Here is a 24,171-nt window from a genome sequence, read left to right as displayed (position 1 = left end):
TGACGTCTCCTCCCTAGGAGAAACATCTGCAGAAACAGGGCAACCTTTCCAGAGAGAGCTCAGTAGCTGAACCAAGAGACCGTTTAGACGCCTCAATTCTGGGGACTTCACGTGCACGTTCTTTTACAGCCACACCTTCTTTCCAGAGTTGAAAGCACCTATACTTGACACCCCGCATTGAATTCGCTGCCACCTCAACCGACAACCACGTTATTTTAACGACATTTTTAGTAGCTGAACTTTTGCTGTCGATGGTGCTTCCCAGGAGCAGGGGGACAGGGACACAAAGCTGTTCTGGCCCAGCCACCATCACCTCCGATGACAATTTACTCTTTTCCCCTGCGCTCTGGTGCCTTGATGGTTACGAGCTTTCTCCAGTGAAACAAATGGAAGTTGAAGGAGCTGGAAATACATCATTAATAGAAGGGGAAACCTATGAGAAGTGCTTTTAACACCTAAAGCAAAGCTTGTTCTGTCAAGAGACTGATGGCTTTTACCTCTGCTCCTTTTACATATTCGGTGAAATTTTAATGCCCATCGAACTCAGAAGCATTTCAATAAATATTAAATCTTGCACCATACCAAAAAGGTGCGAGTTGATGGCATAATGGCATGTCTGCACCACGCATCAAGAACGTGTGACAGAATGCACACTGATGACAAAATACTCATTGACACAGGCAGAAAAGGAAGAGGAGGAAAAATAAAAGCGGCTCAGAATATGTTCATGAAAATGAAATCTCTGCCTTAAGCGGCTTAGCTAATGGGAACTTTTCTTCTCTAAAGCATTAAATGTGGCCTCCCAAGTGTGATCATTCCATGAACCCAAATGTCAGCTTCCAGTCACTAGCTGGCATTCGAAAAAAGTTTTCCCACTTATTGTAAAGAGTGGTTATCTGCTGGCTAACTCCCCTCAAAATCCCGAGATAACGCGCAGACTCCAGACACAGTCCCACTTCTCTCACGCTCCTCATCCTGAAAGTACAGATAGTTCACCAAAGGGAAGAAAGGCAGCCTGAGAACTTTAAAAACATAAAAATAAAGAAAGAACGAGGCCAATTTTCACCTATCACTATGATCTCTAAATTGCCTTTAATAAGATTCCGCAATAAAACAGGGAGCCTGGATTGTGGGCTGCTCGTCTGCGAAGGAGACAGCTCTATCTCCACGCTGTGGCTTCTGCCTCCGTCCCGGGCATATTAACTTCATTTATCTCCTCCCACAGACTGAAGGAGAAATAACCACCTCTGGATTTCAGCACCTGCCCTTTATCATTCTGTTTATGCAGAAGTCTTCTAAAAGGCTAATTACTCAGCTTGGACTTTCCCTGCCTTCGCAGTACACGGCTAAGAGCATATACTTAAAATAATGTTAATTATATTGTTTGTCTCCAGTTGCGTCGCTCCAGGACTGGAAGGAAAATGTGAGTTACATCTCCCATTTCCCAACAATTACTTGCTAAGAAAACGCAGGATATCTTTCCTCACACATATACATACATGCGTATGTATAGAGACATGACCTACTGCTAACACACATGCTCACTTTGCATCCCATGTTGCTTCCCACAGTGAAAGGGCGCAGGAGTACCAGGGCGTGCTACAAAACTGATAAGCCCCATTATGCAGATCAGGATCGTGGCTCTAAGTGCTGTTATTTTTAGTTAACGTTTATTCATGTTTGAACTATGGTCTAAGCAACAAACTCGAGATCTGAATACATGTAACGCCTGTTGAATGCTCACTTCCTCGACAAAGGCCAAGATAAGCAACTTGAAAACATTCACTATATTTATCCGTGCATACATTAGGTACTTATACATAAGAAAAAAAGCCCACCATTGTCTGAGCTGCAGGGAAGCGAGTGAGTAAAAGCTGCAGTCCTCATTTTTCCAAATCAAAACCTTTGTGTTTCGCCCGCCCCCCTCAGGGTGCTTCAGCTGAGGATGGCAATTTCTAGGAGGTAAGAGCAGTATCTCTGCAGGGTCTCCTGTACTTTAGGGCCCTTCAGTATGTCATGGCAAAAGGCAAGGACGGCTTGAAAATTAATTAGCAATTAACGCAAAGCCGACCTATAAATTCTCGGGATTAAACTCCGCAGCTTTGTACGTTGTAATTAAATGTAGGTCACGTCAACCCAGATGCAACAGACCCATAGTTCCTCCACACGTTGCCCAAGCTGGCCAGGAACAGGCCATCTCCTATCCAGAAGCCACTTCTCAGCACCGGCTGTGCCCAAGCCAGCACGCCTTAGAAAAATGTCCTTTCAGCAGGTAATATGGGTTGGTCTACGTGGCTAGAGAGCTTCCAGCTCGCAGCTGCGAGCTTAGCGATGCGAACAGCCACGGAGCCTATTGTGCAGGCAAAGCGACTGTGGGTAGGGCTGCTCCCACCCATCCAGACATGCCCAGAGAGTGTCATTATTAAACACGTGCGGATTAAAGCTTTCTCCTTTATTTAGCTGCTGCAAGTCCTCAGAGTTGCCAGAGCTATTGTGTAACTATATCTGCAGTCCGATCTTAGTATGATTTTGTCGAGCTTTAGAATAGCTTCCCCCGAAGAACCTCAGAGAACGAAGTGGGAAGACCTGAGGAACTGTGAGACTCCCAGGGGAGAGGTACAAGGACAGAGAGCGTGAAGGCTCACAAGGTCACTTCCATAGGAGGGAATCGTGTGCTACTCACTGTCTTTGCAAAGAAAGGATGCTATGTGCATTTGCAAACGAGTGCATGACATCACAGATACCAAGGTCAGTGTCACCAACTTTTCTCCACGCAGGAGTAACCTGCTCTGGCCAAATTGTTGCTCAGCAAAAGGATTTTGAAACAAAATGATAAAATACAGTAGGTGAAAGTGGACAGTGTAGAAGAATTATGTGCCAGGTTGACTGTGTTCACTTGGTAAGCCCACCCCCAAACTCAAGTCCTTCGGAGGAAAGGGAAGCGCTTCAAGCCACACCGTAAACCTTCTCAAAATTGGAAGTACTCAACTGCTCGGTGAGGACTTACAGAGCTTGGCACTTGTCAAAAAATTTTGATCTGCTGATTTAAATAGCAATATAAACGTGTAATTTTGAACGCTGCATATCATTAATACACAAAATGTAAACTTGCTGGCATTTCACTCCAGAGACGTTTCTTTAAATTGTGGCCCCACGCATAGGTCACCTGGCACACTAAGCAGCTGATAAAACCTTTGTTTTTTTGGTAAGGAGCGAATTTATTTAGTGTCAAGAAGGAATCGCTGTAGTCTTTTAACAGCTCTTTTTAAGAGCTTTTGATTATCTGCACGTAAGAAGAAGTTGTCATAGAAAAAGCAAAAGGTCCAGTGTTTTTCTGCATTCACAGCATCACACTGTAGCAAAAGCACAACCTGAAGGGCTGGACTTGGATCCAACAACCCCTCCGGTGCTACTTAGGCTATTCCTGGACTGCGGCTCAGGACTCGGACTCTAGACCAATCTCTCCCGAAGTAATTCGGTCTGAGTGACTAAATACGTGCCGTCTCAGGGACACAGGGAACCGTAGGAAAGACATTAGTATATGCAGCCAGCTAGACAATTCCCACCGGGTGTTTTAAAATTACCAGGGTATAAATAAACTACCAGCCGTCGCCAATGGCGGTGTGCACTCAGTGTGCCTGATCAGATGATATTTTTCCTAAAGTTATCACAAAAGAAATGGGTCTTGAGAAGACCGTCCCGCTCTCTTATCATGGAGTAGGAACAAAAATGGTTCTGCAGAAAGCAGACGGCATTTCAAATACACTTGGTATAATGGAGAAGAAAAATCGTCACGTATTTAAAAAACACACATAACTCCCATTTAGTGACTTACCTACTTACACAGATTTCATTATTGCAGTATTTAAACATCTCACAGCCATTAATGGATTTTAGCCTCACAAAACCTGTCAAGTTGGTAAATCCCTCACGAGATTTGAGAGATTCTCAGAAGGGAACGGAGGGCTCTGCTCAGGATTACACAGAACGCTTGCCATCGTGTTAACCAGACTTACAGGTCCTGAACCTATTTTCACTAGGCTGGTTAATTCTTAACTAAAGCCACAGAAATTTTTCTTTGTAGCCTTTTATATAGACCCAGATGGAGATGCAGAACGCTAGAGAAAGAAGAATAAGTTAAGGAAAAAAAAGAATTATCACAGTTTGTTTACAGCTTAACTAAACAACGGATGGCGAAGTGAGACTGCATCTTGGAGATATGATGAAGAAAACTTTTGCCTCAGCAAATTTTAATTCCTCCACACGCTTCAATCCACTAACTAATCAAGGAAACTAACCCAAAGATTTAGCGCAAATTAGGAACTTAAATTAAAACCTACACATACGGCAATCCACAATGTAACCCCTTGTCTGCTGCTATCGATAGGAGAAATGACGTTTTGACGTTATGGATATAAGGGGTATGTACGTAGCTGATTGCAACAGTACACGTTTAATTGACGAGGTCTTGAGCACTTACTCTTAGCCTGTCTTTGGGCAAAGCAACAGCTCCTTGCTTGATGATTTCCAGAACCCGCTCCACTGACAGCTCAGCTCCAGCTTGCTCTAATCGGGAGCTGAAAAAGCTGATCACCTGGAATGAAAAATCAGAGCACATAAATAAATTGAAAAGAAGAGATCTTTGTATCAATTTACACACGAAGCTGTCATCTTCTTTCCCTGGACTTCCTAAAGAATAATCACGTTATTGCTTGTGTCGCAGCCAGGGAGACTTTGTTAATGTCAAATTAGCACAATTATCAGTATTTTCCTGCAGTCATTTTTAACAGATAGATGATTTTACAATTTAACAGACACAGCTGAATTAATAAATTTACATTTTCAAGTCCCATGCACCGACACATGCTTATATTTCTATCTGTCAGTACTTCAGCATGTGAGGAGTTTCGAGGCCTTCCAGTCTACTTTCTATAGTTTGGGATAGAAATCTACTTTCGTTTTCAAGCATTCAAGTAAAATCTTTGCAGTTTCAGTGGCTCCTGGACAGAAGACTTTCAGACAACTATTAAATATCTCAATACAACCACAAGAGTCTACATGACTTCCTGGGGGTTTTGTAGCAGTCAAAGGCATCACAATTGGAGGGGGAAAAGACTAAGCCCACAAAGCTCCTCTTCTCCCCAGATTAACCACCCGAAGCGGCCCGCGTACCTTCCCCATCACAGATTCCAGGCCCAAGGACGTGTACGTTCCCTCTCAATGCTCTCATCCTTCACGCATCTCCCGGGTGAGGCCAAGCTGATTTTCACCATATTTCCCTCCCCACCCCCTTTCTGTGACCCAGCTGGTCCTTATTAGCTAGAACACAGTTAGGTCAGGCTTTAACTTTTATCCCTCTCCAAGCTCAGTAGGTCACACCAGAAGCAGACATCCCACCGGCAGTTCTCCATGTGGGACATCAGAAAACCTCCATTTCCATAGCTTCTTTCATCCAAAAAGAACACACTTTGCAAACCCCATCTCCTATCCCAGAGGAACTCATCAGTCACGCAGGGGATCTGAAACGCAAAACAACGCAAAAAGGGTACGGGGCAAAGTTCCAACGCCTACTTACAGCCCTTTGAGAGTACCACAGGATGGTCAGTGCCACTTGGTAGAACCCATGCATACGTGAGCACCCGGCTACCCCGTGGCTGGAGCCACCCGCAGTTTTCACTCACTGCACGTGCTGCTAGTAGGTTCCCCGACATCTCATAGGCTTCGGACACCGCTCCTCTGAAAAGTACTAATGTCCACTTGTATCTGAACCCCAGCCTCCAGCACATGGAGTAAGCTTTGTTACTTCCCAAGTAGAAGGGGGGAAAAGTGTATTATACTACAAAATCTCTGCTGAGCTCTCTTTGTTCTGTAGTGAGACACAGCTGGAGCCAGAAACCATTACTCTAATTATGCCTCCCAGCTCAGCTGCTGTTAATAAAACAAAGACAGCTGATGGCTTGATTACTTTGGGATTCAAATTTGTTGTTCCTCTCTTGTGATCCCCAAAATCCTAGCCCTTATTTTGAGCAGGTAGATTTGCTGGATCATGGAGCAATTTTATGTAGAAGCTGAAGCACCGAGTGAGTGAGATACAGACAGATGACAGTTACTGGAAGCTGCTTTTTGGGGCTGTGGGGCTTTGCTATGTCTTTTTTTTTTGTTTTGTTTGTTGGATTTTTTTTTGGTGGGTTTTTGTTGTTGTTGTTCTGTTTTGTTTTAAACAACAGAAGTGTGGAAATCAGTCAAGAAAGAATTCAGGTTTAACCTTCTGTACTGTCCTTACGATCATTTCCATACTTGAATAGAGGGGAGAATTTCACTGCCTCTGGCAGATGTTGCAGGTAGGTTTTACATTCTTACAGATAAGGACTCACTGTAGCTTCTGTGATCTCTGATCCTCAGCACAAAACCCAAAAAACACTAAACCAAACCACCAAAAAACAGGAGTAGGAAGATGTGCTGAGTTCATAAGCAAAGGAGCTGGAGGGAGGAACCAGAAATTACAGAGGAAAATGGCAAGAAACAGCTTGCGCAAAGAGCATGAGGACCTTGGAGTGAGGCTGACATGGTTTTGGCATAGAGTCTGGGACAAATTGCTGGTAGAGGATACACAGCTCATAGAGGAATGAGAAAGTTGCCCACAAACTTCGAAAGAAAAAAACATTTTCCTGCGTTTCAACACTCTTCTGTTGTCAGTAACCACTGGTGAAACCTATCCTCGCCCAGGGCAGGCTCATGCAGAGAATCCATCCCACTAGTGCTGCCTTGTTAGCTCAAGTTCTGCTAAACCACAACAAAAGCAAAATTTAATATTTGGCTTTTAATCAAAAGGTTAAAATACTATCATAATGCATATGCATAAAAAACCTGAATGAAGCTTGCAGATACTACCTGAATTCTGGCATTTCCTATTTTGGAAAGTCAAAGCCTCCAATCTTAACATGTTTTTAAAAGACTTTTAATGTTTTTGTGGTAAAGGTACTAATCTCGGTTGAGTTATATTTCACAAAGAACAAAAGTAAGATAGGCTTCCAATATTTTCAGGCTATGTCAGCATTTCATAGAACTCGGAATGGCTATTTTTGGTATGCAGTGGAAGACTGAAATGAAAAATATCTACTTTAATAATAACACTTACCTCGAAACATTATGTGCCTTACTACTTCAGGCAATATAGAATTGGAGTAATTCTTGATAGTAACCCTGATAGTACAGTACCCCAACAAGATACTCCAGTACCCAATGAGTACCCCAGTGAAATAAGGGGGGGGAACAGGGGGGAGGAGGAATAAAAGAAAAAGAGATGAGTTATACAGAGGAGATCCTAAAAGAGGCATTTGCTCATGATCATTAAATCAGTAATCAAAACAAAAACCGTCCAGCATTACATCCCTACCGCTCAAGCCCGCATCTCTTCTGTAGCAGAAGGTCTAACACTTTACCTAGTCATCTGCCCAAATATAAAAATAAAAAAGCTTAACATAATATTAAGGAAGAGTAGCCTTTTGCTTTGAAAGAGCTTTAATTATCTTCCACAAGTAAGTAACAGAGCTGTGTTGAAAATACTCATGAAAATTAACAGATTTCAACTCCTTGTCCACTTCAAAAGAAAACGAACCAGAAAAAGAAAACTGGCTGGATAATATTAAATGAGTTTCAAGTTTTAGCACATGCTTTAAAACCCAGTGCTGAGCATATTAATGTAATGTATAGAAAAAAGCAGAACTCCAGGCAAAAGAACTAGACTGAGATGGGCTTTTTTTTTCCCCCCCTTATGATTTTTTGATATTCTGAAAATTGTTTTTCTCATTAATTATTTGGGCAAGTAGTCTAAGAAAACAGAAAATAACTGCAAAGGCTGCTTAAGAAGACGACTAACAAGAAACTTAACCAGTTGCTGCGAACTACTCGTATCCAAGTCACGTTGTGCGCCCTCTCCACGCAAGGAACGTAAGCCGTTTTAAAAAGCTCTTTCTCCAATCTGGGTTCCATATTAACAGAGATTAAAAGGCACATCTAATCCTGGATTAGACAACCCCCCATCAGGAATATCTTATCAGTGTCCAGCTAAAACGGTGTACCTACAGCGCCGTGCCCTGTGCACAGAGCCTAATTCTGCTTGCGCAAGCTACCCAACCGTGCGGTGCGATGGGCACGCAGCGATGTGGCTTGGTCACCATCAGCTCAGGGGTGCCCAGGCTTTGTATTCATATACCATTAATACACTCAAGATCTCTAAAAAGCACCCTGTTTTCTATAGTGATTTCCAAAATTGGTTTTCGTGCAGCTTTTCCACTGAAGAGCTCAGTTTTCCCCGAGAGACTCATCTTTACTCCTTTCCTTTTCTAAACAATAAATTTACAAAATATTTCCAGAGATTAGAAGTGCTACAAGAAAGCTAGAACGATTTAAAAGAGACATTTTAGGTTTTGGAGGTTGTTTTTTTTTTAAAGTTATGAGAGGATAAGCACAGTGTCTATTATTTCACCCATCTGTTATTCTCAATAGGGCTGAAAGGCTGAAGTAAAAAAATATTTCTATTTACTATAGCGTGCACCAAGCAGCAGAGCTATCAAGGACAAAATGTTTTCTCCACTTGGATTCTTTCAGCAGATGCTGAAGTGCTGTGATGCCCCAGCCCATTCCCAGGCAGTGCCGCTGCCGAACTAACACTACAGCTCCTCGCTTTCTCCTCCAGCTAAAAATAACAGCACGATTCGCTGCTGCCTCCTCTGCTCACAACTGTCAAGGTTAACTCTGCAAAAAGAGGAAAAAAAATAGCTTGGCACCAAATGAAAAAGTTCTGATTCCTTTTTTCCCCCCCCTTCCCTTCGGAAAGTGATGAAAAGAGAAAGACGCACATTTTGACATTGGCTAGTCTACATTTCCAGCCGCGTTCACCGCTGGTAGAGTAACACACTGTATTGACGGCACACAGAAAGGAGAGAAAAGGAGAAAACAAACCTCTTGTCATGAAGTACTGCAGGATTAGCACTTCAGCTAAGTAGGTTCCTTGGGAAAACATAAATCACAGCTACGTTCAGTAGCCGACAGCCATACCCTCTGTCCTGGAGCAACAGCGTGGCAAAGCCAACCCTTGCTGATTTGAGAAGGGACGAAAACAGCTTTGGGTGATTCAATAGCAGAAGAAACTCAAAAGGTTTATCAGCAAACTTGAAGGACTGAAGTTTCTCAGATTCACCTTGAAACTAGGAGCTTATTCAAAGACACATGAACTTTTCAAGGTACTCAGCTCTTCTCATCTCCCCACTTCTAGCAAGGAAAGTGGGTAGGGAGTGGACATAAAAAAAAAAAGAAAAAGAAAACAATCACTTCAAGTGTTTAGCCAGGCTCTAGTAATTAGCAGGATCAAAGTTTTTCTATGGGCATTTCAAGGAAAACCACGAAAGATCAGTTCTCATTGTCACCGTAAGTCCTGCAGGTCTTGAAATAGAAGTTGCGATGCCAGAGCCAGGGCAACTCAACCCATTTTAAAATCTAGCAGGGAAATGTCTTCAGAGAATTAAATTCCTACTAGGAAATTGCATCAATTGGATCCTTTGCATGACTAAACCATTGCTCCCGATCTCCTGATTCCTATCAGACTATTTTGCAAACAAAATTCTAGCAGCTCCTAGTTAAGCCTGTTCAACCACACGATATCTATCACTAGCTCATAGGAAATACGAAAGTAATGAAAGCCAGTGAGTTCTCACGATGGCCATGAACCAAATTCATCTTCAGGAATTACTAATGAAGAGTCTCCACCAAATTCCTGATACTTCTGAGGTTGCTGACCAAATTATAGACCACCTCTGAAACAGAGGCGTATAGAGAGTTCACAGCTGAAATATTTCTGCAGGAGGCCAGAACAGGAACCATAGCATTCCGCTTTGTTCACCATCCAGAAGAAGACTATCCCATTTAGCTAAACAAGATGCACAATATCCTATTAAGATGACTTTCTAAAATGAAAAGTAAATTAATAGGAAACAGAAGGTATTTTGATTTCAGTTTCTTCTGTATAGCATTAACTGTTCCCATATGTTCCCAATCAGCCAGCAATGGTGATTTTTAGCTTATTTATAAAAACCCAGAGGCAAATAAGTAGTTTTCAATAAAAAAGGTGTTCTATACGCTGATGACATTTAAACATTTATCCTTTTTTTTTTTTTGCCTCAGTGATGAAGCACACAGAGGTTACGTCTTATCCCTAGAGTAACCTGAATGGTCCAAATGTCCAAATTCTGGGACAAAGTCCTTAGTTACTGTGACCAAGTCTGTCCCACAGTTAACCTGGGCGATTGCCGCTGGTGGAGCTGCAGAGCCATCCTCATATTCACGTGTGCCTACAGACACGTCTGCTCTGTCCTCTGCCCCAGCGTCATCCTGCCAAACGTCTGCTCTCCAGAGGTCTCCAATGCTGAAGTCTCTGGAAACCTACCACAGTGCTTCATTATTATTCATATCGGAAAGTCTTTCCTTATGACCCATGAATCCACAGATTTGTGAAACAGGTGATCCCGTTTCCCCTGGAAGCAGGGTTTTACCTGAAAAATATCACATCACCTTTAGCCTTCCTTTGGCTAATCAGCACCCATTTGTCCTTAGAGGTCCTGTTTTCTACAGCTCTTATTTCTCCCTAGAACTTCTTCCATGGTGCCTGCATCCAGAGCAATCCAACTAAAGAAGTCACTAAGCATGAGTAAGCTTAGAAGACACCTCTGGGCTATTCTCCCTTTGCATACCCTTGCATACCCACACAGGACTGCAGCAGATGCCTCTGCATTTGCACCCTCAACTACTTGTTACTATCTTCTCAGTATGTTTTCCAACTAATTTTGCATCCAGATTTTAGCATTTTCACCTCTTCCATGCTTCCTATTTGATTTTTGAGAACATTGTGTGCAGCAGAGTAAAACCAATAACCAGCAGAGTAAAACCAATAACCAAAAACAATAACCAAAGTCAAGACATGCCATACCCATTTTATACAAGGCAACCTGGCAACTGTTTTCGTGTCCAAAAATCCTTACAGATTGCACATACTCTGTATTTTGGTCAGATTTCTTTAATATAGAACATTATCATGCTGTGTGAAAGTATTTTTGTATGAAATCTAAATCTGGCCTGGAGTTCAGGATCAGAAAATCTTACGCCGAATGGAAGGAGGATTTTGCTGAAGCACAGAAGGATGCTGGAGCAACCCACAACATAAAATGCACCTTCTGCTCGAGCGGACTTCTAGTGCATCTGATGATGGAAACTATACTTCCACTACGGCATGGGTGGAGATAATCCAAAGGTACTTTGCCATTTAACGACTGGAAAAAGTACTGACAGAGAGAATCAGGATGTAGCACAGTCCCTGCAGACATGCTTTGGGGCCTTCAGAACGGGAACTTCTCCTCCCCACCCTTCCATTACCAAAAGCTGCAACATCTACCATTTACACCTACGGTTTACATGCTTTGGGCCACCAAATTACATTGAGCACTGCAGCCTGAAACCCAGCTGAGCTCCCTGATACATAGGAAGTTGGCGGATCCATCCTCCTCTGAATAACCAGCCTTGGCCACAAGAAAGGCCTGGCCAGCTCACTATTCTGTCTCTGACAGTAGGCTGGGATGGATGCTTAAAGAAGAATATAAGAGCAGGTCAAGAATAGGGAGATCCTCCCTGTGAATATGTCCTCTCAGCTTCCAGCAACATACAGTTTAAGAATTTATATTGAGTCTAAAAATCTTTAAAGAATTTTTTCCCTACGATTTTCTGACTCCTTTGTGATCACATCTACATTTCAGACATTCGCAATGACCCACGCGGCCACGAGGACGGAGCTCCCACCCCCATCACTGCAGAGAAAAGCCTGAGCAAAGTTTGGGAGCCAGGAACTCATTTTGGTTCTTCTCAAGCTCCTGCCATGTGTATAGTAAAACTAATATGAATTGCCACTTTTTCAAGGGGTAGGAAGACCAGTTGAAACATTTTGGCTATAGCACACAAGACAGAGATGGGTTCTGTCCAGGATGGTAGTGATGCCGATATCGTGTATGAGCTGAAGGACGTGACAGGGTAGAAGAAGAGTCAGCTTAATCTAATCTTTTATTCAGATTTGCAAGCCTGACAGCTCTCACCACTTGCCAGCTGGTGACAGGTATATTTAAAAAAAAAAAAAAGAAATAAAAAAATCATTTTTTGACATCCTCTCTTCTCTAACAAAAGAGCTATTTAAAAATTCAGCATGCTCCCTTGGAAAGCTTTAAATAGTTTCTGAATGTAACTGGCATTATGCTGTAACCCAATATTAAATAGTGTTGGGGAGGAATTGTTTAAATTGTTGAGGAAAACCTACATTTAAGTGTTACAAAGGAAAGGAGGGAGGCACGGGGCTGTCATGCAGATGGATCTAGCCTCTGCTAGTTTTCCTGGATCTGGACAAGTAACCAGAGAAGGTCCCTGTCTCAGCCGGGGATGAAGACGACTTATCTTCACCGCACCATATCCTCTCTTCACACAACTTGAAGACATCTTGTCCTAATCATCCAGGCAGTATCATGCTGGCTGTAGTCTGCAGCTGCCAAAAGTTTGGAGAGTTTTGAGCTCTGAATCCTCTGCTCTCCAAGCTCTTGCATGATCAGAAAATATGAAGTGAGAACAGAAGAGAAAGGGATAGGTACAGAGCAGGATTTAACAGTTAAAATTACTTTCCTTTATGGATCATCAGAAATCTATCTATCTTCTGTAATATTTTAAAGTAAAAGCAGATCAAAACAGAACCTCAGCAGATTTTTATTCTCACTGAATAGATATGCTATTCACTGCAGCAAGAAATTTAGCGCCCTGTTTAACCTCCCCTTCCAGTATTTCGCATCCAGTGGTCACAGGCGACTTCAAATATTGCTCAACTCCGCAAATACCGACTAGAAGACGGAGAAATACTTCTTGCAGCTAAAATCTGTTACTTTAATAACAATCATTACTTGGGTTCTCAATATGAACACGAAAGCCACTATCAGATGCAGCAGTATTTAATTAGCAACTGTTTTCCAAAGTCACACTCCATGGAGAGCCACACCAGTAACAGCTCCCGATCCACAGCTATTTCCTTTCGTTTTCTTCTAAAATGTTTACTTACCCAAAGGGATTGCTGCAAAGAGACACTTTGCAGGTGAAAGCAACACACAGATACAGCCCAGAGAATGAGGCAGCTGAACATCTGCTCTTAGCTATTTTAAAAAAAGCCCCCATATTCATTAATAGGCCAGTGATGGGCGTAAGAGAAAAGAAAAAGATTGGCTGATAATGAAAACCTGCTTTTTCTCCTCTGAAAGACAGGCTTCTAACAAGGGGCAGTTAAGAGAAGCTGATGCTGTCCTTCCTTAGGGGAGTGAAAGATGCCTAACAGGTTGGGAATTCCTTACTAGATGCATCCCAAATCCCCCTGGCTCCGCCAAATTAAAGATGTTGCCCAGAAGTCATCTCAGTGGAGGCCCAGAATATAAGGGAGAGAAAAATCAACATTTTAATACTTTCTGAAAGAAACTGATAGAGATGATGAATATTTTCCACCTCTCAAAAGGATAAAGAGATCAAATAACAACGTGTAAGCATCCTTTAAATAATGTATCACTTACCAGATCTATATTTTGCATTATGTCCTGGAAGGAAGGGTGAGTTCGAAACTGCTCAAACAGATCCCGCTTGTAAAGCAGCGCGTACACCAAGTTTGGGTTGTGATGAAGAGAATTTGTCAGGCAGGAATTGATGATCTCCAACATCATCCGGATCACTTCCTCGATCACATTCAGATCTTGCGCCTTTAAGAAAGGAATAAAAGGTTAACGTGGCCTTTTCCGTTGTAAAATATATTAGGTAATAAAGACAGAGCACAGGTAATTATTAGTAATGGAGCTATTAGCTGGATAACGTCTCAACGGTGAGCAAATCTGGCATGCCTGTATCTGGAAAGAGATCTGTTTTCTCCTGTAATAACCAAAATTTTAACCGAAATGCATTGCACTCTAGTTTTCAGCCTCATAGCTTAATTCTCTCAACAGGAGCCATCTTCTCAGGCCAAAAAGCATTAACACGTCACAGTCAGCCAAATTCACTAAGGGTTAAGTGAACTTAGTCTTTTCAACCCTTCCTATGCTAAGTAAAAGCACTTCAGCATACGTTTAGTTTAATATATTTTCCACTGAGACCCTGCTTCTGGGGGGAGGGATAGGGAGAAGAAGAGAGAAAAAAACCCCAAAAATCAGGAAAATAAAAAGCGGCTGGTGAAAGAGAAAAGCAAAGGCAGGAGAAGGAAAATTGACTGGATGAAAACCCATTCCACCTTGAACATCGGCCACTGTCCTCCAGACTTTGTCCTTGGCTCTTTTGGGGGTTTTTTTGGCATTGCAGAATACTTGTAATAAATGACAAAAAGAAATTTCCTTTTGTAGTGCACTGAGCCTTAATGCTCAAGATAAACTTGTAGAGCTTTTCATCCTGCCAATGTCTTTGACAAACCATTCCTGATGATTCTGAAATTCAAACTTTCTAATCTGCACAAGCTGGCATGTTGAACCCCTGCTAGCCTTCTGGATTTCTCTCCTTGGGCTGCACATCAGGATATGCCTGATACGGTTGTTTAGACCGGAGAGCTGTCGGTCCTCCCTTGGGATAGGGGAAAAAAAGGCAAATGTACTTTGTTCGTATTGTTAGGTCTCTCCACCACATCAAACGTTGGACTGTGAGACTTTACAGGTCTGGCAAGAACGTGAATCATACCAAACCGGCTTGAGTTCTTCTGCTTATTATGAACACTGAAACCACCGGCATTTCCTTTTGCTGGCTGCCTACAAAGCAGTCATTTTCTGAGTTATCATAAGGCACTTAAATACTTCGTAACGAGGCTGCACTTGCAACGGCGTTTTGTTGGACTGTCATTCAGCCTGTACATAGTTATTTTCTACCACGAGGCACTGTCGTAGGCATCGTCTATGCTCTTACCACGGCAGAAGAGAATACAGGAACTTGTCACTATCCTGGTTAGACTCTCATAAAGAGCAAAATTCTCTGCTATACCACTCTGCTCTGGCTGCTTTCAACGGAAAGCAAAGATAGGTTTCTTCCTGCAGGCGTAGATACAGCCCTGCAGAAGGCAGCACCATCCCCCTAACCTGCTCCTCCACCTCCCCTGCGGCGCTGAGGACCGCGGAGAAGGGTCTAATTCAGTTACCCACGCCGCTTGTCTTCTGCATGCACAAAGGAGATTTAAGTGATGAAAGCCTTTGGAAATTCTTGTTTGAAGAACGATATTTGGTGTACACGCTCCAATTAAATCTCCTTTAGCAATGATGTCTGACTGACCGTGCTTTTTTCCAAACGTGAGGATCTCCTCCTCTCTTTTAATGACTTTGGCAGCGTAGCTAACAATGTTGGCAGAAACCCTTACAAAGCTGATCACCGCAGCTACTTAGCCTGTCAATGGGATCGCATTCTTCTACGACAGAAACGATCTTTACGCTCCAAACAGGGGTGGTTCCTCTGTCTGTAGTTCCCTAGTTAGCGTGCTATGAAACAGCATCCCAGTTAGATGCTGTGAGATGTGTATAATGCAAAGTATTGGACAAAACCTGAAATAATGACTTTAGCTGGAATCTGAAGAAAAATCCAGACCTGGCTAACTCCTCTGTGGTGTGGCACTTCCCTGTCAACTTTGATTTAATTCAGAATATGGAATATTATGGTGGCTTTTAAAAAGCTCTGAGCATTGGCATCATTCTCTCCCCAACGCAGCAGGATGACCTCGTGCCGGAGATGCTATCCTAAAATACAGAATACATTAGTTTTGCAGAAACATTATGATGCAGGATCAAGTGCGATCTCTCCAGTTAGCAGGAAGGTAACAAGCCGCACAATTGCTTTTCAAAAACTAAATGCTTTTGAATAAAATATGTTCACCTTAAAACCCGGTCATAGAGCTAGTTTAAACAGAAAGCACTGCTAACCATCTTCAAACATGTTATCTCAAGAAAAGGCAGACTCTGCTATTGGTCAGCTTCAAACAATTAGAAGTTACCAGAGGTTATTGCTCAGTAATTATATTTGAAGTTTTTAGAAGCTGATGGACAGAACCAACCATCTGTTTTTCAGCAATGGTGTCGCAGGTGAAGAATCTAGGACCCAAATGAAGAAATTCAGGAGCTACAGTGAAGATAGCTGATGAACCAAAAAATCATTTATAAGAAGAATGAGCTCCATCAGAGACAAAGAAGTGGGATTGAATCCCAGTATTGCATATAAGTTATCTGCAGAGCTGTATGCTCCTATAATTAGAGATTAAAGCATTTGTAAAGGCTTAAAAGTTTTCAAAACAGGAAAAAACAAGCAGAAAGCCAAGGACAGCATTTGGATGAGACAATGGAGAAATGCTGTAAGAGCTGATAAAATGCTGTGTGCTTTTGTTGCTCTGTATCACCAGTATCAAGCTACGGCCCCTCTGCATCTAGACATGGCGTCACGACAGATATAAATAAGGTTACAAAAACATTTCACAGTTGAAGAGAAGTTTATCACCTCGTGTATTAACTTTCAGAGCAGCTGAACACAGCTGAAACGCTGAACATGTATGGCCAAGACAAGGACTACCACATCATCCACACCAACCTTGTAAGACTATTTTTTTTTGGACTGAGTTAGCCGTTACATGAAAAGAGAAGCCAAATATTGATTTTGGGGGCACAGATAGACAAGTTTCAATCTATTAAATAGTACATTTAAATGAGAGAGGAGTTAAAAGTAATGGCATTTTCCTACCGCTTACAATTGACAAATTCAACGTGGCATTCACATTTAAAATTATTACAGTATTCCTTTACAAAACAGGGCTCAGCTGCCTTTGCTGATACTGATGAGTACCAGTCCTCCCCCTCCTTTTTTTTGTTTATGCCCATAGAAATAATTATACCCATCATTAAAAGAAACGTGGAAGCTAAGGCTTGGTACCAACTTTCTGAGACTGAAATCATGCCTACAAAAGGGATGGGAATGTAGGCACAGCACTAACATCACTGTGGGTAATCCTAGGTAACCACCTCACGGTTCTTTCTCAGGATAGGAATTAAACGTGGTAGTTTTTTTGCAAAGATTTTCATTTTCAACGCAAAAAGCCAGACACTTGGTCATGTTCTAGTTGAACAAACCAGACAGCGACAGCTACAAAAGATCCAGGTACAGTTCTGGGTAGCGTGGGTCTCTTTTTCCCCCCCCTCCCCCCTTAAAAAAAAAAAAAAAAAAAAGAGGAACAAACAAGTGATAATACCAGAGAAAAGAGAATGGAAACAGGCTGAGAGGATGCGGAGAAAAACACAACGAGCACAGGAATGAGAACATTATCTGGAGAAAAATAATTTGAGTTTGATAAACACTAACAAGGAAGACACAAATGCGCAAAGCCAAGGCAAACTACAGGCAGAGCTGGATGTTCTCATCCCCGACCATCCTGGAATGCTGTGCCTTCCGTACTGCAATACAATGAATAATTAGCATGACATACTCCTGATGGAGGATCCAAGCCACAGCGAAGCCCCTTGCTTGAGCCCAGCTCATCTTTTCACCCTCGGTCCTGGGTACAGGCTATACGCCACGCGCTGCCCCAGTTCTGGGGGGTACCCGGGGTATTTCATAGCACGGATGCAAGCTGGATGGTGACAGATTTCCCAATGAGATTTTGGACGTCTGACCATTTACCCAGAAAGATGGGAAAGATCTGCTGGACACTCAGCTACAGCATCTCCTCATGGTCATGCAACCTGTGCTGGGTTAACCATTCAGTTGCCAGCCACCAGTTACCAGCAGTGACAGTACAGCTGAATTCAAGGAATTGTTAAAGTCTTGATTTCAGGGTGAAGAATGAAATAATAACAATTTTCTTCTGGCTAAAAATTTAGTCTTTCAATACTTAAGGGGGCTTAGAGGAAAGATGGGGACAGACTTTTTAGCAGGGCCTGTTGCGATAGGACAAGGGGCGATGGTTTTAAACTAAAAGAGGGCAGATTCAGACTAGATCTAAGGAAGAAATTTTTGTTCCTTAGATGTGAGGGTGGTGAATCCATGGCCCAGGTTGCCCCGAGAGGTGGTAGATGCCCCATCCCTGGAAACATCCCAGGTCAGGCTGGACGGGGCTCTGAGCACCCTGCTCTGGGTGCAGCTGTCCCTGCTCACGGCCGGGGGTTGGACTAGATGGCCTTGGAAGGTCCCTTCCCACCCGAACCATCCTGTGATTCTGTTTTATGATTCTAAAAAGCACTGGTGGACAAGCTTAACTCTTACACTGGGTCCACACGATGTATTATGATTACATCTTTATTTACTGCGAGGTAGAATTCACTTAAATGCAAGATTTTTTTTTTTTTTTTTCCTTTTTACCTGGATGTATAGTTATCCGTAATTCAAAGCAAGAAATAACTGTAAGCCTAACCCGGTCTACTTTGCAACTTTTTTAAAAATCAGAGATCTAACAGCGTAACTTTTCTTCCGTGGCGGGATCCGCATGAATATTGCTATGCAATATATCACAATAGGCATATACATCCACTGCTGCCTACTAAAAAAGCCCCACTTCTCACCGTTCCTTCACATCGCAGCGATTTTCCAGCCAACTGATACTTTCAGCTAAGTAACTGCTCGAAGTTTCTGCCTGTTGAAACAGCACGATGACGAACACTATCAAAAAAGGCAGTTATACAGTTAGCACAATCTGGGCAGGAAGAAGCTTATCTGCCTACGAAAACAAAACCCGAGCAGGGATGGGTAATGCAATACGCTACAACCGCACAATGTAAATAGGATAAAAAAAACCCAACAAAACAGGAAAGGCACACTGCAGTGAGGTCTTAATCCAAAGAAACCTGATGAAATAAAGTGAAAATGTCACCTAATGTAAAAGAAATACAGGATGGAAATGCAGGCTGACAAAAAACATGTCCAAACACAATTCTGAACTTATTGCTTACGACAATGAATGGCTTTTAGGGAGTGGTATCTTGCTGCCAGTAATAGGATGCCTTGACATTTGAATTTTCAAAAAGTGCAAATTTCTTTACGTTGAAACTCGGTGGCTTTAGTTCACAATTAGTGACACCGCAGGCCCCTCTCCGGCGGAGCAAGGAGTGCGTACAGTATGCAAAAGCTGTAAAGAAGCCACCTAAAGGAGCTTTACCTTGAGATGCGTTAATACTTTCCTTCCTAACAGCTCCACAGTTCAGAGCAGCGAAACCATCTCTGACTTCCCCCTTCCCCAGCTAGCTCCGACTGCCCCCTCAAGGTCATTCGTTCCCTTTGCCTCTCTTTGCAAGTCCAGTCCTCCTCTCCCAGCCAGGTAGCAAGGGAGGAAGAGTCAGAGGAAGGTGCAGCAAGCAGCAGGTACGGCACTCGGCACAGCGGGCAGGGCTGCGTCACGTTTGGGATCACGCATCCCACCCTCAGATCTGAGGCTGAAGGCTACCAAACGGGTGAGGGAACAGATAGAGGGAAGGTGAGGGTGAAGATTGCACAGGTAACCTTAGTTACGGCTTTTCTTCACCCTGAGCCCTTATCCACGATGCCTTGCTGTAATTCTTCACAAGTAGTATTTCCTTTCGTTCCCCCGCAAGAGAATTTGTAAAGACGAAACATAAAATCTTGAGTAATCGATGACTTCCTTCATGACGGAATTTAAAGGCAATTCCGTCAGCAATGGAAAACAAAAGGATACACATACCATATATTTAACACATATCAAAACGACTAAGAATGCCAAATTAACCCCGAACCGACAGCTCCTGCCATTCTTTTTACCAGGGAGAAACAAGGAGGCAAAAATTTGGTAAACTGTTCCAGATCCATCAGCTGCATCCACAAAAAGTCGCGACGAACAAACAGCTTCAGTTCATTTTCCGGTACGTATGTTTTTTTCAGCTAGCTTTACATTTGCTGAGGAACACTTCAAATGGTTTTGGACATTCAGTATTCAGCTCTACCATGCCTGCCTGTAACCCAGCTATTATAAACTCCAGGGTGATGTACTCTTTTGTATAGAATAGACAAGTTGACACTCCAGGGAATTTCACCTTGATAACATAATTTAACAGCATCCACAATCATAATGATGTAAACTTCCCTTTCCTCTTTACAAGGGAATTTCTACAGTTAAATAGTTTCAAATAATGTACTTTATTTTTAGTTACTTTAAGAGAAGCATATGTATCTTGTTTGTATTAGCTTTGGGGAGCTTCCAAGAGAGCCGTCTGAATTTCCTGCATTTTCAGCAGAAAAGAAAACCTTCAACAAAATAAACTCTCTCTGCCAAAGGATTGGAAGAGTGGAGGGGAAAGAAGGAAGTGCACAAGAAAGCTACTCTTACATTTAATGCGCAAATGAACTTCAAAGCCAAGCCTTTGGTGACAGAAATCTTATCTTCATCTATTTTACTGGCATATACTCTTCGGCTGTTCTATGTCAAGCCCAGATAACTTTTGGCCATAATGTTGAATTGTGGGAAAGTAGGTATTAAGTGAAAAATTACAGGGCTTATGGCGAATATAACCTCAAAAACTAACCCCGGCATCTCTGATGACTGCTCAGAAATGAAAGTAGAGCTGTCACACCGGAGCAAAGTTTGTTGCCAGACTCTACTAAATAAATCTACCATCCTGACACTCGCTACCGTTGCCTTCCCGAATAACTGAGTAAGCTGAAAGAGCAGGTTTTTAGCAATGTCTCACCATTTTGTCAAGCCAGCTCATGCAGTAATGTGACATTTCCCAAGAGACACACAACGCTTCCAGCCCGTATCACAACGCAAACCTCCAGGACAGCCTGCAACAAGGCTACACTAGAGGAAATGCAGCGCTGGTGTGTCCTGGGTCAGAGAAAACAGCCCGGGAGCAGTCTGCTCTGAGGGAAAACAAGCTGAACAACATCAGCCAAGGTACCAAACCCAACTGCTTTGATTCTCCAAAGGTCTGTTGGCGACAGGGTTTGACTTCAGCAGCCGAGGATCAAGGAAATAGAAAGCTGTTTCTGAGGACATGGATATATCTGAATGAAAGTGCAATTCTTTTATTGGCCCTTCTCATGCGTCTTCACCCTATCGTTATTATTACTCGGCCAACCTACAGCTAATCCACAACTCATCTCCTGGTCACACCTTCATCTTCATCTCTTCTTCTGTGCCACGTACTTGCTATGTTTCAAATTCCAATCCTAAAACACTTCACGTTGAAATACTTTAAGTTATCCTTTATCTCCCTATGAAGTCAGGTTCCCAAATCAACCAAAAATTTCTAGACATTGGCCTAAATTCCCTCAGTACTTTACTGATTCTTGGTGATGCTTCACTCTCATAGCCATGTGCCTATTTTACCCGTTTACTGAGGATTTTACAATGGGAAATTTCAGGACATGGTCTAGGGGACATGGTGGCGCTGGATTAATGGTTGGACTTGATGATCTTGAAGGTCCTTTCCAACCTAGTGCTTCTGTGATTCTGTGAAATCTTTTGGTTTATGTAATTCTTGTACTGCACATCCTTGTGTGCAATTAATAGCGGCACGGAAAGTTAACTGGCAAACAATTTTAGCAGAATAACCCCTTCACTGAATGAACAGCGAAGTATATTCTCTCTTTTCAGAGAGAATCTCTGCTGGCAGCATGGCAAAACTTCAGGAGCAGGGATAGACATTGGCTCCACTTGACAGCCCGTTTTTTAGGGAGATGTGACCTAAAGGTGTCTCACTTCCCAAGGGAATGCTACAACTGCTATATATATACTTATATATTCTATAAGTAGGGCTCCTCTGCTTTAAAAGGAAAGAACGAGCAGCCATCTGGACCCAAAAGGGTGGAGAGGCACTTAAGTGCAGGAGAGATGCAGACTTTAGCATTTTTGTGAGGCTGGCATTCAGTATCACGACTGCAGCAGGTGTTCAGTGCTAGAGAACAGGACTTTAGATAGCTCCCCTCTTTGGCACTTCATCCCAACATCCCGGCTTTTCCAAACTCCATTCTTGGGAACGTCTCATCTAATTCAAGTGATGAATTCCATCCTGGAAAGCAAAAGGGTGACAAATCTCCTTCTCCAGTAATTTCCAAAGATGGCAAAATGACAAATCAAATCAAACCATATGATTTTCTCCCCAACTGGCTTAGAAAAAGTGAATGCCTGTGGAAGGCGTCTACTCAAGGTCCAGCTTCAGAGGCTGGTCTACGCCCACCAAGAAGTTCCAGCACAAGAGGATCCACCACAGTGCCCAAAATACCCCACGGTTGCCAGCTAGGGAGTCCAACACTGCCCATGCAAGAACACAGTATTTCCAAATCACACGCAGCTGTGACAAAAAAAAATGCAAACAGTATTTAGTAGAACTAAACCTGATCATTTTCTAAGGTCCTGCAAAACCTGTGAAGCAACTGCTGCTAGGAAAATGACAACACTCATACTAAGAAAATTAAAGTTAAAACTGTGAATCTGTATTTTTCTCAAATCATGCTTGAAATAATAATGAAGTTTTCTCACTGTTGAAAGGAAATGGAGAATTCTCAATTTCTCCCTGAAACTAAGCAGTATTCCCTAGAGGTATGGGAAGATTTTGTTTGGTCTGACGGGTAGAACAGGAAAGGACAAGTTCCATACGCAACCCCAACTCCACCATACAAAGGTAAATAGATCATCATGATACAGGCTTTAATTAACAGAACCTGTCTACCTTGAGTAGAGTTCAAGGACTTTAGAGACGTTACTCAAGTGAAAAAGTTTCTGACTCCAGCACTACACATGCAGCTTAGCTGTAAAATGTCACCAGCAAAATTGTTCGGAGGTGTTACGCAGTAATTACTGCTACGTGAACTGAAACTTCGACACTTCCTAATTAATTTCTTTTTAAATTGCATGGCAGGTCTTATATAACATTCACATAAACTTTCACATTTTTTCATTTACTATTTAAGTGCTACTTAACGAAATCTCTAGACCTAAAAGTGTATTCCTTAAAGACGACTTCTGAAGAACCTCTCTGATGAAAGTGACCCTTCAAAAAAGAACAAACTTAACGATTTTGCAGGAGGATACAGCTGCTAACATAGGCACCGATGTTTGTGTTTCAGTAGGTACTTAAGTCTGGATTTAAGAATCCTTATCCTATCTTTAATGCTTGTTTGAAATGGATTCTTGTCCTTTTTATCCTATGTGATGTTTAACTGAAGTGTAGACGACCTCACTTCTATCATGAAGAATAGCAACATGGAAAAACAGTACCTCTTGCAAAAAGACAGAAAAAAGACCAATTAGCAATTTAACAGTTTTCTTCACATTTTCACTTCACACCTCCCAAACTTTCCTCCATACAGTATGCCACAGTTACAGGAATGTAATTTATCCGCCCGTTCCTTATAGCCCCAGCATCATCTCGGACTATATTACCAACTATTTTCTTCACCCTTGGTATTATATTTGGCAGTAAGAACTATGGCACTCGTTGCAAAGTATATATACATCTAAGAGCATCTTTCCAATGAACCAACTGCTGTCATTCAAGAAAATCACTCAGAGGTACAGATTTGGCAGACCTATCTTCAGTGTCTAAGCGATTTTAATTGAGAAAGTATCAAAACTAACTGAATGAATATCAGTTCCTCACTAAAGCTGTCAGCTGCACAGAAGCTCGAGTCAGAAGTTCTGCACTGGTTCCTCATTGATTAGATACTGTGGTTCAGCATCTTTGCCATGACATTTGAAAACCATCGTTGCCTTGGAACCGTGGCAGTCATATTCCACTGAAAGTACCACTGAGAATAAATGGGGCCCTCCTTAAGAGAAGAAACATCACAAGCGAGACTATGGAATCCAAGTCCTCAATAATAGACACAGACTTCATCAAGTTTTGATAATTTCCATACTATCCAAGCAGATCTTCTGGTCCTGATGACGCACAGGATGCCAGTGGGAAAAGTCAGTGCTACTCTACACACTCAGCAGCAAAAAAGTTCTGTATTCTTGCCCTGAGGGTGCAAGTTGCTATAGAAATTTCTGTGGGAGGCATAAGAAAGTCAGAAGGAGTTAGCGGCGCAGACATTTCACATCAGAAACATGGGGGAATGTCAAGGAGGCAAGGGAAGTGGTGTTACTGCTGAGGCTACCCG

At 42.4% G+C, this 24,171-nt stretch overlaps 1 protein-coding gene across 1 annotated transcript in view; it reads right to left on the bottom strand.

Annotated features, from left to right (window-relative positions):
* DYM (dymeclin) overlaps window positions 1–24,171 on the bottom strand; it is a gene marked incomplete at its 5' end in the record, with an annotated part of 135,224 nt that overhangs the window by 26,148 nt on the left and 84,905 nt on the right. The window contains 2 exons of the mRNA XM_010284690.1: window positions 4,481–4,594; window positions 13,638–13,820. Coding sequence (XP_010282992.1) covers window positions 4,481–4,594; window positions 13,638–13,820 — 297 coding nt within the window. The remainder of the gene's footprint in view (window positions 1–4,480; window positions 4,595–13,637; window positions 13,821–24,171) is intronic.

Source organism: Phaethon lepturus, unplaced genomic scaffold (assembly GCF_000687285.1).
Source record: "Phaethon lepturus isolate BGI_N335 unplaced genomic scaffold, ASM68728v1 scaffold7460, whole genome shotgun sequence".
NCBI classification, from domain to species: Eukaryota; Metazoa; Chordata; class Aves; order Phaethontiformes; family Phaethontidae; genus Phaethon; species Phaethon lepturus.
Note: the sequence above shows the minus strand (reverse complement) of the source record. Positions and strands in the feature narration are given on the sequence as shown.